Source organism: Passer montanus, unplaced genomic scaffold, assembly GCF_014805655.1.
Source record: "Passer montanus isolate IOZ18808 unplaced genomic scaffold, ASM1480565v1 scaffold109, whole genome shotgun sequence".
Classification (NCBI taxonomy): Eukaryota; Metazoa; Chordata; class Aves; order Passeriformes; family Passeridae; genus Passer; species Passer montanus.
Genome location: NW_024357502.1, coordinates 2,264,555 through 2,281,941, shown reverse-complemented (window position 1 = coordinate 2,281,941; position 17,387 = coordinate 2,264,555). Strand labels below are relative to the sequence as shown.

At 45.2% G+C, this 17,387-nt stretch overlaps 1 protein-coding gene across 1 annotated transcript in view; it reads right to left on the bottom strand.

Moving 5' to 3' along the window:
- Positions 1-13,009: 13,009 nt before the first annotated feature.
- DNAAF9 (dynein axonemal assembly factor 9) overlaps positions 13,010-17,387 on the bottom strand; it is a 66,271-nt gene continuing 61,893 nt past the window's right edge. The window contains exons 34-37 of the mRNA XM_039723866.1: positions 17,167-17,369; positions 15,504-15,569; positions 15,102-15,195; positions 13,010-13,707 (exon numbers count right to left, since the gene is read on the bottom strand). Of these exons, the coding sequence (XP_039579800.1) occupies positions 13,595-13,707; positions 15,102-15,195; positions 15,504-15,569; positions 17,167-17,369 (476 nt within the window). The 3' untranslated portion in view covers positions 13,010-13,594. The remainder of the gene's footprint in view (positions 13,708-15,101; positions 15,196-15,503; positions 15,570-17,166; positions 17,370-17,387) is intronic.

Genomic DNA, 17,387 nt, shown 5'->3' with positions numbered 1-17,387 from the left:
GATCCCCAAACAGAGCAGTCAATAAATCACAGAACCATGGAATGGGTTGGGTTGGAAGGGGTTTAAAGACCATCTTCCTACTCCCTGCCATGTGCAGAGACACCTTCCACCATCCCAGATTGCTCCAAGCCCTGTGTAACCTGGTCTTGGGCACTTCCAGGGATCCAGGGGCAGCCACAGCTTCTCTGGTCACCCTGTGCCAGCGTCTGCCCACCCTCACAGCCAGGAATTCCTTCCCAAAATCCCACCTAACCCTGCCCTCCCTCAGCTTAAGGCCATTCCCTCTTGTCCTCTAATTCCATCCTTTGCCCAAAGTCCCTCTCTAGTCTTGTTGAAAGCCCCCTCAAAGATCTCCCCAAATCCTGCTCTCCACCACCAGAGCTTCACCTCTTCTCACCCTTCCAGCTTCCAGCATCCCCACCCTGGCACACACCAAATTCACCTTTCCACTTTCCTTGCTGCCTCCCGAAGGAGAAGTTCTCCAATTCTTTTGCACCACAGCAAGAATTCCTGGGCTGGACTGCAGGTTGTTCCCAAGAGAGCCTCAAGGGACCCCAAGGGTATCCCAGTCCAGCCCTGCTGGAAATACTGAGATATTTAATGTAGGTTTTTTTTATCTGATTATCCAGCTGGAGGAGAGCATGGTGCACTCCTGGTTCTGGGAATGACCACAGCCAGGTGAGGATCAAGCACCCCTGAACTTCCTGGGAAGAGGCTGCAGATCTCAAGCAGCAACAAGGGAACCAGTGAACAGCAAACTTTCTCATTTTACACCTTCTAGCCTCAGACTCCAAGGATGTGTCCAGTTTCCCCTTTCCAAGAGCTGCTGTACCCAGAATTTTGTTCTCCTGTGCTTTAAAAACACAACAGAATGGATTTTTTAAATTTTTTGTAGCTATTTTAGGGGTTTTTCTCTCCAGAAATTCTCCTTTCCTTGGACAACTTGGTCACCTGTGGTCGAGGTGGCATCACAAGATGGGATAGCCAAGCTGGGGGTCTGTTTCCAGGTCATTTTATTAACATTTAAATTCAGGTTTTACTTCAGTAACTTTACTAGAAATGTGCTGAATCCATTCTTTTTTTCTTTCTCTAAGCCTTCCCCTGAGACATTCTGAACTGAACATTTCAGGTATCTTAAAAAGGGAACAAAACATATCTCAGATCCCAAAATAACCCTCAGCAGAGGCAGCACAGGAGCAGGGAAACAGCTCTGCTCTTGGTTTTCTTTCTCCTACCCTCTTTTTATCTTCACTCGGGAGAAAAAAACAGAGGAATTTCTGCTCCTTGCTCTGCTGGTTTGGGGCAGGGGCTCCATGCAGGGGTCTGCAGCCCCTCAGGAACTTCACACTAGGGTTTTAAGCACTTTGACCTGGATTTAACCAGCTGAATCAAGGCTGTCCCCTTCCTTTACATCATCTGTAGGGTCAGCTAAAAAGCAGGAGCAGATGGGAGGATTTTGGTGTTCAGAGACTTCTTTAGCTGAGCTTTTCCTCCTGAGCCTGAGAGGGGATTCACTCTGTGTCTTTTTTCACATTATTTTGCTTTTTTTCTCCACTTTTCTCCTACAAGAGGCAGCTCCACAACAGCACTGAGGCCGAGAATGGATTTTTAACACAACAGAAAAGTTCAAAGCCCCCTCTGTGGATCAAGTGACCCCTTCAAGGAAAAAAAAAGAGGAGACTCCATGGAAGGAGGAATCCAGAGGGTTCTCTCCATGCAAACCAGGAGTGATACAGCAGCACAAAGCTGCTGGTGAAGCAAAGGCACAAACAACTCAGCACCAGGGCTGGGCTTTGAACCAGAAACCACCATTTCCCCCAAAGCCCAGCAGCTTTTCTTTCTGGACAGGGTTCACCAGCTCCCTTTTCTTCCACTGGAAATGAGAGGAAATCTGGCTTCACATGATACGTAAATAACTGAAAGCCTCTGACTTAGAGACAAAAGAAAGGGAAAAAATAGGGAGGGAAAAAAGGCAGTTCAATTAAGTCACAATAATTTATCTGGGGTGATTCCCTGGTTCAGACAGGTTTTCCCTAAACTTTAGCCTTGTGCAGGTGTCAGTGAACTCATGAAGGGCTGACTGGCAGCCTTGAGGATGTTTCCAAGCCATTAAGCAATGTGTTTTCCTTAGGAAAAGCTGAGAGCATCCTTCACCTTTGCTTTAGAATTCCAGAATGGGTTGGGCTGGGAGGGACCTTAAGGATCATCTCATCCCACCCATCCATGGGCTGGGTCCCCTCCCCCTGTCCCAGGTTGCTCCAAGCCTCATCCAACCTGGCCTTGGACACTTCCAGGATCCAGGGGCAGCCACAGCTTCCCTGTGCCCACACCTGGGAGGGAAAACAGGAAGGAAAACAGGTCTGGATGAGGTTAGACAGAAATTGCACACCCAGAACAGAAAAACAGGGATTTAAATTATCACAAAACCTCTCCAATGTGCAGGTCACAAAGAAAATGTTGATTTGCTCCTCGTTGTCCTGTTAGTAAGGTGGGAATGTGGATTACAGGCCTGGGCAGCAATGGGAAACCTGCTGGGAGAGAACCATGAGTCCCAAACCAGTGTCCCCATGGCTCAGCCTTTGAAGGCTCTCTGCAACAGAGCAGGAATTGTGCTGGAAGTGTTGGATGGACTCCCAAAGGTACAAAAGGGGTGAGAACAGCTCCACGGAGAGCAAGAGACGCGCGGCCACGGCAGGCTGGCTGCAGACAGTCAGAAATGTTCACTTCCAACAAAAGGCTGAGCCAGGACAGGGGGAAAACTCCTCCCTGGCCCACCCCAGCAGCCGTCTTCCCAGCCAGGGGCTGTGCCAGAGGAATCCTCGGGGCTCTTTGTGCACACACTGGGCTTGGATTGGAAAGGATTGTTGTTCCTCCCCTCCCCTGCTGCCAAGACAGAGCAGATGGGTGAGCTCAGCTCTGTCTGGGAGCCAGAGGCAGCAGGAGCTTCCCAGGAACTGAATTCTGCATCCCAGAGGGAGCAGCGAGTGCAGGGTGGAGTTTAGCAGGTCCTGGATGATGCTGGGCTGTCCCTCCTCATGTCCCTCAGCCAGGGGCTGGCTTCCAGAAGTGGTGTTAGGAGGAAAATCTTTGTTATGAGAACCTGGCACAGGGTGGCTGCCCTGGGTCCCTGGAAGTGTCCAAGGCCAGGTTGGACAGGGCTTGGAGCCACCTGCTCTGACCTGACCATGGGATTTTTCTCTTCCTGTTTCAAGCAGGCTCAAACTGCAAGTTTCCTTCTTTAAATTGTAGTGATGGAATCATGGAATGGTTTGGGTGGGAAGGGACCTTACAGATCATCCAGGTCCACCACTACCATGGGCAGGAACACCTTCCACTGTCCCAGGCTGCTCCAAGCCCTGTCCAACCTGGCCTTGGACACTTCCAGGGGCATCCACAACCACCCTGCATCCCTTCTTCTCTTACCCCAAGCTGATTTAACCCCCTCAATGACTTACCTTGGCAGGAGAGCTGAAAGGACCCAAGGCCCAAAGCAATAACCCTCTCTCCCTGTGAGGTGGATGTGACACTCCCAGGAAGGAGCACATCCCAGCTCCTTCTGTGCCCACTCCATCCTCCCACATCCCCCCAGGATCCCATCCCACGCCTGCTGCTGGTTTCTCCTTTTTCCCTGACCTCTCCCATCGTGTTCCCAGGAAAGTTTATTGTTAGAACTTGCACCCACCTCACCTAAGCAAACAAACAGCGGCCAGCGGAAGGGACACCCTTCCCAAAGCCAGCCAAACCCAAAACATTTGTGTTTCATTTGTGTTTCGTTTGCTTTGCAGCAGTGATTTTAATCTGCAGCACACGCCAAGCCTTGCCTTTGAGAAGAGAAATCTCTTATCAGCCCTGCTCTGTCATGACCACATCGGGCAGGGGACAACAGGGCCTTTTAGATTTTAGGGGAAAATTGCATAATTCAAGGAGATTTTTTACTCCAGAAGAAAGAAAGAAAGATACAGGGAATGTAGGGAATCATGGAATGGGTTGGAAGGGACGTTAAAGATTGTCTCATTCCACCCCCTGCCATGGCTGGAACACCTTCCATCATCCCAGGTGGATCCAGCCTGGCCTTGGGCACTTCCAGGGATCCAGGGGCAGCCACAGCTTCTCTGGGCACCCTGTGCCAGGGCTCAGCACCCTCACAGGGAAGGATTCCTTCCCAGTCTCCCATCCATCCCTGCCCTGTGGCACTGGGAAGCCATTCCCCATGTCCTGTAATCCCATGGTCCACTCAGGATGGAACACAGTGAATGGGGCAGCTCAAGGCATTTAGGAGGCACCACGATTTGCAATTCTGTCTTTGTGCTCTCCTTTGTGCCAGCAAAGGGAGGAGGGATGTGTCTGCTGGAACAGGAGGAACTTCAGCACTTACCTCAAGAGGTTCCACAGGGAAATAGAACAAAATTCCCTATTGTTGCACAGGAAACACATCTTTCAGGAGTCTTCAGCATCCAGCCTGCCTCTGGGACCTTCCCCGAGGGCTGGTGACATCCATCCTGACCTGGAGCAGGGAACTTCCTCCTCATTCCCCTGGGATGGGCAAGGGCTGCAAAGAAACCAGAGCATGGGGAGGGCAGCGATCCCAATCCAGCACCACAGCTGGGAGTGGGGGAAAGGACCCAGATCCTGGAGAAGAGGAGGGTCTGGGGACACCTTCAAACATCTTTAAGGGTCTAAAGGGTCTGGGGACACCTTCAAACACCTTCCAGGGCCTGAAGGGGCTCCAGGAGAGCTGAAGAGGGACTGGGGACAAGGGATGGAGGGGCAGGACACAGGGAATGGCTCCCACTGCCAGAGGGCAGGGCTGGATGGGATATTGGGGAGGAATTGTTCCCTGGGAGGGTGCTGAGCCCTGACACAGGGTGCCCAGAGAAGCTGTGGCTGCCCCTGGATCCCTGGCAGTGCCCAAGGCCAGGCTGGATCCACCTGGGATGATGGAAGGTGTCCCTGCCCAGGACAGGGAGTTGGATAACCTTTAAGGTTCCAATTTCTGGTTTGATGCACTCAAGCACCTTGGATATTCCAGATCTCTGTCCCAAAAACCCTGTGCCCATCCCTAGAGCCCCTGTAGCCTCTTCCTTCTCTTCCAGCTCCTCTGTTATCTTTTCTCCAGAGCTTCCCAAAGCAAGGAGAGGCCCAAGGAAAGGCTGTGGCCGAGGCTGACAAGATAAAGAGTTAAAGCAGGCAAAGCCAAACCTTTGGAAGAAAAAGGGCTCTGCAATAAATCAGATATTAGAAGGCAGGAAGGTGCTGTATAGAGGAATCAAAGTCCGGAACAGGATGTATATAAAGCAAATATTGAGCTAACTTTGATAAGACAGAAAAATGGAAGATTTTTGGTGGGGTTGAGCGAGGGCTCAATTTGAACCATTAGAAATTTCCTGTTTCACTCATGTGGGGCGGTTTTGTAGTGATCTATACAATGCTGAATTCCTAGCCATGAATGGGTCACCCACATTTTACTTTCCATGCTTTTTTTTTGGTTGTTTTTCTGTCTGTCCTGGAGCAGTAAAGCTATTGAAATCCTCCAGGCCTTGCCCATTGGGTGTTTTCTTTCCTACCAAGACATCAAACTGCCCTGAAGGTTTATTTTAAGCCAATTCAATAGGAGGGATAACACAAGCACCTTGTGGAACGTGTACAATGGGAGCCAACCCAGGGCTATTCAATTAACAAGTGCTCCCATTTCCATGCAATTCCTGTTGGGAATTCATTACTTTAATTAGGCTGGTAATTTATGAAGCTAAAAAGGCACCATTTGTTGGCGAACACGTAGGCAAAGAAATTCCAGATGAGTTCACATGGAAGGAAGAGGAGCTCATGAAAAGCCAAGGAGAGCTGGAAACCTCTCCAGATACAACCAGACTGACCAAAATGAGATAATTAAGAGCAAGAAATGGGACTAAAAACCCTGATTTGGGGTATGCCCAGGAAAATCCACCTCATCTCTCTTAGGAAATGAAACTCAGATAGTTCCCCACCATCTAAAGCCTCACAAAGCATTTTTAACTTCCCTTTTTTTTTCATCAAAAGGGGTGTCCAGCCCTGGCACAGCTGCCCAGGGCAGTGGTGGAATCCCCATCCCTGGAGGGATTGAGAAGTCACGTGGATGTGACACTTGGGGACGTGGTCAGTGGTGGCCTTGGCAGTGCTGGGGGAACAGTTGGACTTGGTAATCTTGGAGAGCTTCTGAGTAATGTCTAATAACTCTTTCCATGAAGAAATTTTCCCAATCTAGACCTCCCCTGGCCCAGCCTGAGGCTGTTCCCTCTCCTCCTGTCCCTGTTCCCTGCTGCCTGCACTGCCCTGGTCCTGCTGCCACCCAAATTCCTGATTTACAGCTGGGAGCTGCTTTCCAAACCCAGCTGCACAGCAAGGGAAAACTCCTGGATCCCAGTCCAAAATCAGAAGCTGCTGCTTTATGTGCACACCTGGAACATGCAAAGCAGGCTGGATTTACATAAACTGTTCCTAAAAACCAAATTGAGCACAAAACCTCCCCCCAAAATGCAAAAGTGATGTAAAACAGAGACAGAAAATCAGCTGCAGGCTCAGCTTAACCAGCAAAAATCTGATTCATGCTCAGCCCCTGAGGGAAAGAAGGGTAAGGTGGGATTGCCCTCTCCATGGCAGCCAGATCTGAGATCCATGGATCCTGAAGCTGCATCCTGGTTTCTGTGAGCACAAGGAGGAAGGTTTAGCACCTCCCTGTATTTGTAAATATGCAAATATCAATTTATGCTCGCACACAGCTGCTGAAAAACAGAGACATCAGCAGCACAAAGCAGATGAATCTTCAAGTTTGAATTTTACCCAATTAAAAGCTCAAGCAAGAAGGTCTAAACTTAAAACAGCAGCTAAAAAATACCCCATAAAACCTTAAATTTTTTTATTTTAATTTGAATATAAACAACTCACCTTTCTGCCAGTTTAAAGATTTTAAATGAAAACCACTCCAAGTTTAAAAATTCCAGTTTAGGAACCTGTGGGTTTATTAAAGGAGTCAAAGCCAGGCAGTGGATGGATACTGTTTATTGGTTCTTTCCATCACATCTGAGTTACAGGTGTAAAAGTCACACAAACTGCAGGTATAAACATGTAAAACAATACAAAAATAAATGGAAAGGTCATTTTATATTTACTGAATCAAGTTGTGTAATAAATACGAGAGGCAAAAAGCTTCAATCACACCATTCAGCTGAACTGAAGTTACAGTAGTGTTTGTAAATAACACGTTTTTAACTTAGAGTTGCAAATATTAAAGCATTGAGAACTAGTATAAAAGTGAATTTTGGCACATTGTAAAGTGAGAAGTGTTACATCAGGATCTGGCTGTTGGGTAAAAATGAAGCAATTTCTCACGAGCTTTCTGAGGTACATTTTTAACAACCTAAGATTAGATCAACCTTGTGGTTCTACCAACTCACAGTTCACAATTCACTATACTAGTCACAATTTTTTTTCCCTTTTCAAGAATACCAAAAGTATTCCAGAGCTTAAATCTGTGCAAATTCAGACAAGTTTCAATTAAAAAATAACAATAATTTTTTTAAAAATTCCAACTTATTAGGGAACCCTCACATGCAACTTAACTCCTCCCTGCAATCCGGCGTGTTAATTGCAAAGTGTAAAACTGGATTAATCCCAAATTGCACAGCTTAAAATTCAAATACTCCCAGACTGCAGAGCAGCTCAAGTTGCAAAGGTTCCCCTGCTAAGTTGGTCACATTTGAATCCTATAACTTCAGTAACTTCTGATCACACTCATTCTCGGTGAGGAGAAAGAAAAAAACACCACCACAAGCTGCTAACAAAGGTCAGCAAAGCGTGGAAACCCCTTGAGGACTCTTCAGCACTTCCCAAGCTCAGGAATGCCTGGACACAAATTTTTCCAAGTACAGTAAAAGAGAAAAGGAAAGGTGTAATGGCACTTTTATTGTATCCAAACATCAGTGGGTTAGAAATGGTGCTTTTTGTTGTTGTTGTTGTTGGTTCTTTTTTTTTTATTATACAGTAGAAAAAAAAGTTCAAACCCCAATCCTTCGGAGTAGCTCCATCCTCACCTCGAGCTCCAAGGAGTGAGGACACCAAATCCCCTGGGCTGGGGATTGCATACAGTACAAACAGCTCTGACCAGAGTACAAAAGTTACACTCTTCTAAAAAGAAAAAATAAAAAAAAATTCAAAAAGCGCTGCTGATCGTTAGAATCGACTCCCAAAAAATCAGCAACTGCTCTTCAACAGCAGCAGCATCAGGCATTTCAGTCCTCAAAGAGTTTTCTTTTAAACAGTTTAACCATTTGTGCTAATATTTGTCACTAGGTTAAATTTTTAAGTCCTTTCACCAAAACCGTTATTTTCCTTTAAAAAAAAAGGGGGGTGCAACCCCTGACACCCATTTATTTGGGGAATAAATGGTGTCTTCTGCAAGGCACTACTACATTTAAAGGATACCATTGTCACAGTTTCACTATTTCGGTATTTTTCTTCTTTTTTTTTTTTTTTTTTTGTTCTGGTTGAAAAGTCACAGTTCAAAAATAAAAGCTAAAAATTGAGGTAATCAATTTCTTTCAATACCAAAATACATGAATTGAGCCAGTACCAGTCTGGTGAAAGGTCTTTGTAATACACAGCTATGACCATAGAGCACATGCAGCACAGCACAGGAGGGTTCTAGGCCTTTGTTCCGAGCTCTTCTGCTCCAGTTTTTAAGGAACACCTCAATTTGCACACTCACAACCCAATTATTTCCTTTTCTATTTTGTTCACAGGGCTTGGAATTCTAGCTGGATCAAGCCCCATCCATATTGATTTGAGAGCTGCACAAATTGGAGTTCTTAAAAAGAGTTCAGCAGAGCAAAAATCAGCTACAGCATCTTCATCTATTTTCAATCAATTGCACTTAAATCTACTCTGTATCCACTCACGAGTTGAGACAAAGCCTCCACCACGTGCCTGCTGTCCCAACCACTGGAATTTCTTCCCACATCACATCCCACTACTCTAAAAATATGGCTTTGCAGGTGAGAGAACTGGGACTGGAACAGCTGGGTTTACACTGAGTTAATTGGCAAAGCAATTCCAATTGCAGTTCAATTTCCTAATGCCCCTTTTTTATTGCGGCGCTGCCACCAGAATTTTGGGATTCCTAAAAATTCTGGGCTGTGAAATAATTTCATGCAACCAACTGGATTTAGTTGTAAACCCCTGGCAGCCCCCCCTCCCCAAACCCACTGCTAGCTACCTTTGCTCTACAGGCACTACAGGATATTAAGACTAAAATTTAGCCATGCATAGATAAAACTCACGAGCTTTATCAGGATGCTCCACACTTGTGATCCAGGGAATACCCCAGGAAAGCCTAAAAACACAAACTAATTGCTGGCTTTTACTGGCCTCTAACAGGATACAAGTAGTTTTTATATAAAGTCTCGTGGTGTGCAAAAAAAAAAAAAGAAAATAAAATACTAAAGTCTTCAATTCAGACAGCTTTTTAAATCTAGGAGGAAAGCGAGGAATGAAATCTTATCAATATTTCTATCCCAGCCTGCAGCACCTGGAATTCCACCTCTGCACCCAGCAATGAAGACCAAAACCACCTAAAATGTGCTTCAGGTCACTGAAATTTCACTAATTTCATGTTCCAAAGGTAAAAAATACATCTCTTTAGCAAAGCATAAACTCTAATTTAGCCTCAGGTTTGATGGCAGGGGTTAAATCTCATTTTCCTGCCTGGGGATGAGGCTGTGCAGATACATTTGAAGTATTTTAAGAGATTTTTCATTCCATTTCTTGCTGTATCACAAACATCTGGTCAGAAAGAAAAGCTGCAGTTGCAGTAAAAGATTGAGCTGTCCCTAAGGCAAAGGAATATGAAAATAAAAAATTCCTGCTGGGCTGCTCTCACCTAAATTCTGAACACATGCATGCTACAATAAACTGCTTATTCAAATAAACTCCAATAATTACCTGTAAGTAGCTGCTAAGGTACTTTATAATCCTTCAGGCAGGGATTTATAAAGCCTCCTTTAAAATGATTCTGAATTAAGTCAGGACAGGCTGCCAGCATTCCTGTTCTATCATTTAGGAACTATAAAATTTCTGTTGCAATACTTAAAAAGCTGATTTCTCACCAGCACAGTGAAATGTTACGGCGTGCAAACTCTTCTGGAAGCTCCACAAACAAGTTCCTGCCTCTTTCAAGTAATATCCTTTGCTATTTTTTACCTTTGGAAATCATTTATCTTCATGAAAAGGAATTCTTCAGCTGAACAATCTCCCCCTTGCCTTGCCTAGTTTTTAGGATTGCAATAGGAATCCTCCAGGGATAATCTAAGCAAGGTGCACATTGCAGCCAGCCAGGAAATATTTTCCAGAATCCCAATGAGAGCACTGGGAAGAAATTAAGATTTCTCCACTGATTTCACCCTGAAATGTATAAATAGCTTTTCTTTCAAGTCAGAATTTTAAGTGCAGACTCAAACTGTGCTGAGGATTGAGATGGGCTGAGCCCTGGCAAAGGTGGGGGTGGGAGTGTTCCCTCATCCCTCTCTTTGGGAACACCCTGACAGCTCTGGGATTAGGGACTTTTTTGAGTTGTTCCCACTGTTTCCACAATTTTCCCTTTGGGATTGCCCTGACAGCTCTGGGATTAGGGAATCTGGAAAGTGTTCCCCCATTTCTCGCTTTGGGAACACACAGCAGCTGTGGGATCAGCGGCTCAGTTCTGAGTTTTCCCCTCTGTTCTCCCATTTCTTGCTTTGGGAACATCTTAACTCTGGAATTAGGGACTCCAATCAAGTGTTTCCCCATTTCTCACTTTGGGAACTCTCTGAAAGCTGTGGGATCAGGGACTCCATTCTGAGCTTTTCCCACTGTTCCCCCATTTCTCGCTTTGGGAACACCTAGCAGCTCTGGGATTAGGGACTCTTCTGAGTTTTCCCCACTGTTTCCACATTTTTCACTTTGGGAATGCCCCAGCAGCTGTGGGATCAGGGACTCCATTCTGAGTTTTCCCCACTGTTCCCCCATTTCTCGCTTTGGGAACATCCCATCAGCTTTTAATTAGGGATTCTTCTGGGTTTTTCCCATTGTTCCCCCATCTGTAACTTTGGGGACATCCTAACTGTGGGATTAGGTGCTCATCCAAGCTTTTCCCATTCCCCTATTTTTGCTTTGGGAATGCTCTGACAGCTCTGGGATTAGGGACTCAGTTTTGAGTTCTTCCCATTGTTCCCCCATTTCTCACTTTGGGAACATCCCAAGAGCTGCAGATTCAGGGATTCTAAACTTTTCAATTGTTCTTCCATTTCTTGCTTTGGGAACACACCAACAGCTCTGGAATTAGGGACTCAGTTCTGAGTTTTCCCCTCTGTTCTCTCATTTCTTGCTTTGGGAACACACCAACAGCTCTGGAATTAGGGACTCAGTTCTGAGTTTTCCCCTCTGTTCTCTCATTTCTTGCTTTGGGAACACACCAAGAGCTGTGGGATTAGATGCCCATTTCAGCTTTTCCCACTGTTCCCCCATTTCTCGCTTTGGGAACAGCGCTGACAGCTCTGGGATTAGGGACTCTTCTGAGTTGTTCCCACTGTTCCCCTATTTCTCACTTTGGGAACATCCCAACAGCTGCACATTCAAGGATTCTAAATTAATCATTCTCCCATTTCTTGCTTTGGGAACACACCAAGAGCTGTGGGATTAGGGACTCAGTTCTGAATTTTTCCCATTGTTCCCCCATTTCTCGCTTTAGGAACATCCCAGCAGCTGTGGGATTAGATGCTCATCTGAGTTTTTCCCTCTGTTCCCCCATTTCTCACTTTGGCAATACATCAACAACTGTGGGATTAGGGACTCTGAGAAAGTGTTCCCTCAATTCTCGCTTTGGGAACACACCAAGAGCTGTGGGATTGGGTGCCCATCTGAGTTTTCCCCATTCCCCCATCTCTCACTTTGGGAACTCTCTGAAAGCTGTGGGATCAGGGACTCCATTCTGAGTTTTCCCCACTGTTCCCCCATTTCTTGCTTTGGGAACATCCCAACAGCTGCACATTCTGGGATTCTGAATTTTTGAATCATTCTCCCATTTCTTGCTTTGGGAACACACCAGCTCTGGGATCAGGGGCTCTTCAGAGTTACTCCAACTGTTCCTTCATTTCTTGCTTTGGGAACAACCCAGATGCTGTGGGATTAGGGACTCTGAGAAAGTGTTCCCCCACTCCTCGCTTTGGGAACACCCCAAGAACTGTTAATTAGGGACTCAGTTCTGAGTTTTCCCCACTGTTCCCCCATTTCTCGCTTTGGGAACAGCCCAGATGCTGTGGGATTAGGGACTCTGAGAAGTGTTCCCTCATTTCTTGCTTTGGGAACACCCAACAACTGCTGATTAGGGACTCAGTTCTGAGTTTTCCCCACTGTTCCCCCATTTCTCGCTTTGGGAACAGCCCAGATGCTGTGGGATTAGGGACTCTGAGAAGTGTTCCCTCATTTCTTGCTTTGGGAACCCCCAACAACTGCTGATTAGGGACTCAGTTCTGAGTTTTTCCAATTGTTCCCCCATTTCTTCCTTTGGGAACATCCTAACAACAGTGGGACTAGGGACTCTGCGAAAGTGTTCCCCCATTTCTCGCTTTGGGAACACACCAACAGCTCTGGGATTAGGAACTCCGTGTTCCCCCATTTCTCGCTTTGGGAACACACCAACAGCTTTGGGATTAGGAACTTCGAGAAAGTGTTCCCCCATTTCTCACTTTGGGAAGACACCAAGAGCTGTGGGATTAGGAACTCCGTGTTCCCCCATTTCTCACTTTGGGAACATCCCAGCAGCTGTGGGATTAGGAACTCTCTTACTTTTTTAATAATTCCCCCATTTCTTGCTTTGGGAACACCCCAACAACTGCTGATTAGGGACTCAGTTCTGAGTTTTTCCAATTGTTCCCCCATTTCTTGCTTTGGGAACATCCTAACAACAGTGGGATTAGGGACTCTGCGAAAGTGTTCCCCCATTTCTCGCTTTGGGAACAGCCCAGCAGCTGTGGGATTAGGGACTCTCTTACTTTTTTAAATTATTCCCCCATTTTTTGCTTTGGGAACACCCAAACAGTTCTGGGATTGGGGACTCCTCCGAATCTGTTCCCCCATTTCTGGCTTTGGGAACACCCCAATCCCACACCCTGAACTCCCCACTGACCATTGATGCTCCTGTGCAATGATTTCCAAGGGACATCCAGGGATTGTTTGATATCTGCACCATGGCCCAATTCCACAATTACATTCTGACCTTTTTTTAGGAAATAAATCCAGTTTTGCTTCTTTTCTCCTCCTTCTTCTTCTTTTTCCCACGTTTCCACCACAAGCCAGAGATTCCAGGTGATGCTTTGTACAGTCTGGAATTAAGGTGAAGTGGAAGCAATCCTGACAGTACAAACAGCTAAGCAGTTACCGTGTTAAATGCCAACCTTAGGGGAACAATCCCTTAGTTTGGGAAGGAGTGCTGAAAACAGACATTTCACTCGATTTCTGGTGAGCCAGAAGGACAAAATAGCATTTTTGGTTCCTGACACAAGGACAGGAACACTCAGGATCCACGTGCTTAAATCTTCTGCTCAAACAGGTCGTGGTACTCCTGCTCCTCCAGCTCCCTGTTGTACTTCTCAATTTCTCTGTTGGCTTCTTCCAAGTAATCATTCATGAACTGGTCCATTACTGGTTGGGAAAGGTGAAGGAAGAATATATGTACAAATGGTGTTTAATAGAAAAAAACATCCAGGTTTGAAGGAAGTGCCTGTTCTGGGACACTCAGTGAGAGCAGAAATTCAATATATTACTTTCTGGAAGTTCTACGGTCAGAGCTACCACAACTCAGGGAATAAAGGAACTGGGATATTTCCCAGCCAGGAGGAAGATCTAAGAACAGCAAAACCATAGCAGGGTTAAATGGGATGTTAGTGAAAAATTCTTCTCTGGGAGGGTGGTGAGGCCCTGGCATGAGTTGCCTAAAGAGGTTTTGGACTCCCCATTTCTGGAAAGTCCTGGAATGAAATCAGCTTCAAGGTCTCTTCCAACCCAAACCATCCTGGGACTCTGTGAACACATTCCCAGCTGTTCTGCTCAAGCACAAGTCTAAAACTTCCCAAAATTCAAATCCCCCAGAAAGGCTTAACCAGGCCTGCAGCTTTCCCTGCCAAACACCAAGGGGGAGGTGGAGTGAAGAATCCTGGAATGGTTTGGGGTGGAAGGAGCTTAAAGTCCATCCCATCCCAACCTCTGCATGGGCAGGGACACCTCCCACTATCCCAGGGTGCTCCAAGCCCCATCCAGCCTGGCCTTGGACACTGCCAGGGATGGGGCATCAAGAATTTTCCAGTGAAATGCAAATTTGCTGTTGGGTTTTGTGTCCTACAGACAGAAATCTGCTTGTTTAAAATTTTCAAGTTGTCCTACAGAAAATAACTCTGTTCTTATTCCACAGCAGCATCACCTGGATTTTTACCAAGTTTACCATGAAAAGTAAACTGGGAATATAAAACCAAGTTGGAAGTTGGTGACCAAAGACAAAAGCAACAGGAAGTTACGAAAATGAGAAAATCACAGAATCATGAAGGCTGGAAAAGCCCTCTGAGATCACCAAGTGCAGCTGTAAACCCAGCACTGCCATGGCCACCACTGCCCCAGGTCCCCAGGTGGTGACCACGGACAACAGGAACCTTGGCAAGGAATTCCAGGGTAAAACTAAGGACAAAAATATGATTGTTTTCACTGGAGTGTGTGCACACATGAAATTACATTCATTTGGAAGTTTTATCAGTCGTGCCCAGGCATTCAGTGCTATTACAGCACTATTTGGTTTGAAAAATATTTCTTTGACAAGCTGTGGTCCATAAATTATCCCCTGCATGAGCTCATGGGCAGTTTGGGGTTTGTTTTGTTGGTTCTATTCTGTTCCTGAGATCTTATCTCTCAAGAAAGGCTTTAAAACTAAGCTTTAGCTGGCAAGGAACTGGTTCTTTACCATATCTGCTTTGGCACTTAACATTTCAGAGCTGCACAGTTCATTTCCTACCTAAAACCTTCCCCAAACCTCCCTTTTTAAAGGATACATGGATGATAATCCATTTTGTCACCAAAAAAATTCACAAATTGAGTCCCATTGTAAAAATAACCAGCTGGGAGTGGATCCAAGTGGCGTTTCACCTGCAGCAGGAAAGAATTTAAATTAAACACCTACAGGGACAGTCCTTACAAACTCAAATAGATTTAAAAAAATGGAAGGGGCATTACAGCAACCAAAGATGGGCAATTTTACACCTTCTCCTGCTTTCCAGAGGGAATTTGGAGCTCTGAGATCAGATTTATACCTCAAATCCCTCCTGGACAGCTCCAAAAGTGCTGTAATAATTTAGTGCTCAGCACACTTGTTGTGGCAGGTGCTCTGTCATCCAGATGGATATTTAAGGGAAATCAGCCAAAAGAAGGGTTTGTAAATTATTGCTTTTACTCACGTGGATGTTCTTGATTTCCTGAAGAGTTAACATTCCTCTGGTTTTCAGGGCTTTCCTCTGAGGTTTCTGTGTGAAGGAGGAGATTCCAGTTATGTGACTACAGTGATAATGTGATACCACAGCTTAGCTGGTTAAAAAATAAATTAAAAACAAAACAAAAAAAATCCAAACCACCACATAGAAGCATGTATTTCAAAAAATTAATTTCTAAAATTATCCATTTCTATGAAGGCACTCACAACAATGTTCTGAAAACAAAAGTAAAAATTCACTGATCTTACAGAAAACACTCAGAAATTAAAAATTCTGTAAGTATTTTAAACAAGACAATTTTAAATACAGCTTTACTGTAAGAAAGCTGGCACAGGAACAGAAAAACAACTTAGTTTCGAGCCTGAGAAATTCTGTAATCCCTTTCTTTGCTGCAGCATGTGGTAACTCTTAGAGCTATCTGAAACCCTCAATTAGCCATGACTGTACAAAAAGTGTTTATAGTCCTGAATTGCTCAAAGAGGAAACACTTCACACTTGAGATAAGCATTTAAGTTCCAAGTTTTCATAAAATTTAAGTAATATTCCACAAAGAGCTTTCTTACATGGCAAAGCATTTGTCTCCATATATTACCCCTGAGGTAAGTACAGAGCATGAGATAATCAGCAGAGAAAATGGATTAATTCCCTGAATTAACACAGGGGAACACAAGATGAGAACCTGAGCATCTCAGAAATTCAAAAACCTCAGAAATCTTGGAACCTTAGCAACTTCTCCAGCCACAGTCAGCAGGAAACACTTTTCCCTTCCTACACAAATTTTTGGAGGGAGACATTGTGCAAATCCTAATCCATACAGAAGTAACATGGAGTATTTTTTAACTTACAAATGTTCCAAAAATTTGCCCAGAGAAGCTGTGGCTGCCCCTGGATCCCTGGAAGTGTCCAAGACCAGGCTGGACAGGGTTTAGAACAATCTGGGATGGTGGAAGGTGTCCCAGCCCATGGCACTGGGGTGGAACCGGATGGGATTTAAGGTCCCTTCCAACCTAAACTATTGCAGGATTTTATGGATCTGTGATTCTGTCAATCAGCTGTGGCAGTCCCTCTGTGTAAATTCTGCCTTCTGAGCCTCCTACAACAGCCACAATCCCTGCTCCCTACTCCTCATTGCATGGATACATCAGCCATGCAGAAATACACTAATTAAAGATGACAAAATGAACAGAACTCTACCCTCCATTTCAGTGGATTACTTCCAAGGAGGTTTAATTCAGTGAATCAAAACAAATTTTCAGCTTTGCCAGCATTCAGGTACTGGAAGAAGATTTATTTCACAGCACACTTCAGCCCTTGGCAATCACAGCTCAGCTAAATCATCCTGTGTTTATTCTGGACATAATCCATTTGCTCAAGCATTCAAGAGCAAATCAATCCATGAATAAGCTGTAGCAAGCACTAAAACAATACAGAGATTACAACACGCATTTATAAACTCTTAGTCCCCTTCCTGAAATCCATTTGCACCCTAGAATGTCAATACCTTGGTAGAAGAAAAAAAAAAAAGAGGAGATTAATTAAGAAACCCAAAAGTTTCACTGAGACACTCGGATTTGTCCTTTGGTTGTTAAGAAATGCCAAGCACTGCACAAAAGGAAACCTGCCCACAAACCTGTTTTGCAGTTTCTCTGAGCCAATCTTTGATATCCTCTTCCTTCAGGGAGCAGCCAATGAACACAAGGAAATATTCCTGTTGACTGCTGCAGTCTCTGGGATCATTTCTGGAATCGGGAGGAGTTGGCCCCTCCGGAACAGGCACCAGGCTTAGGGAATTTGCTGCTGTGTTGTGACACACTTCAATGACTTTATCAGCATCTAACAAGGAGAAGACAG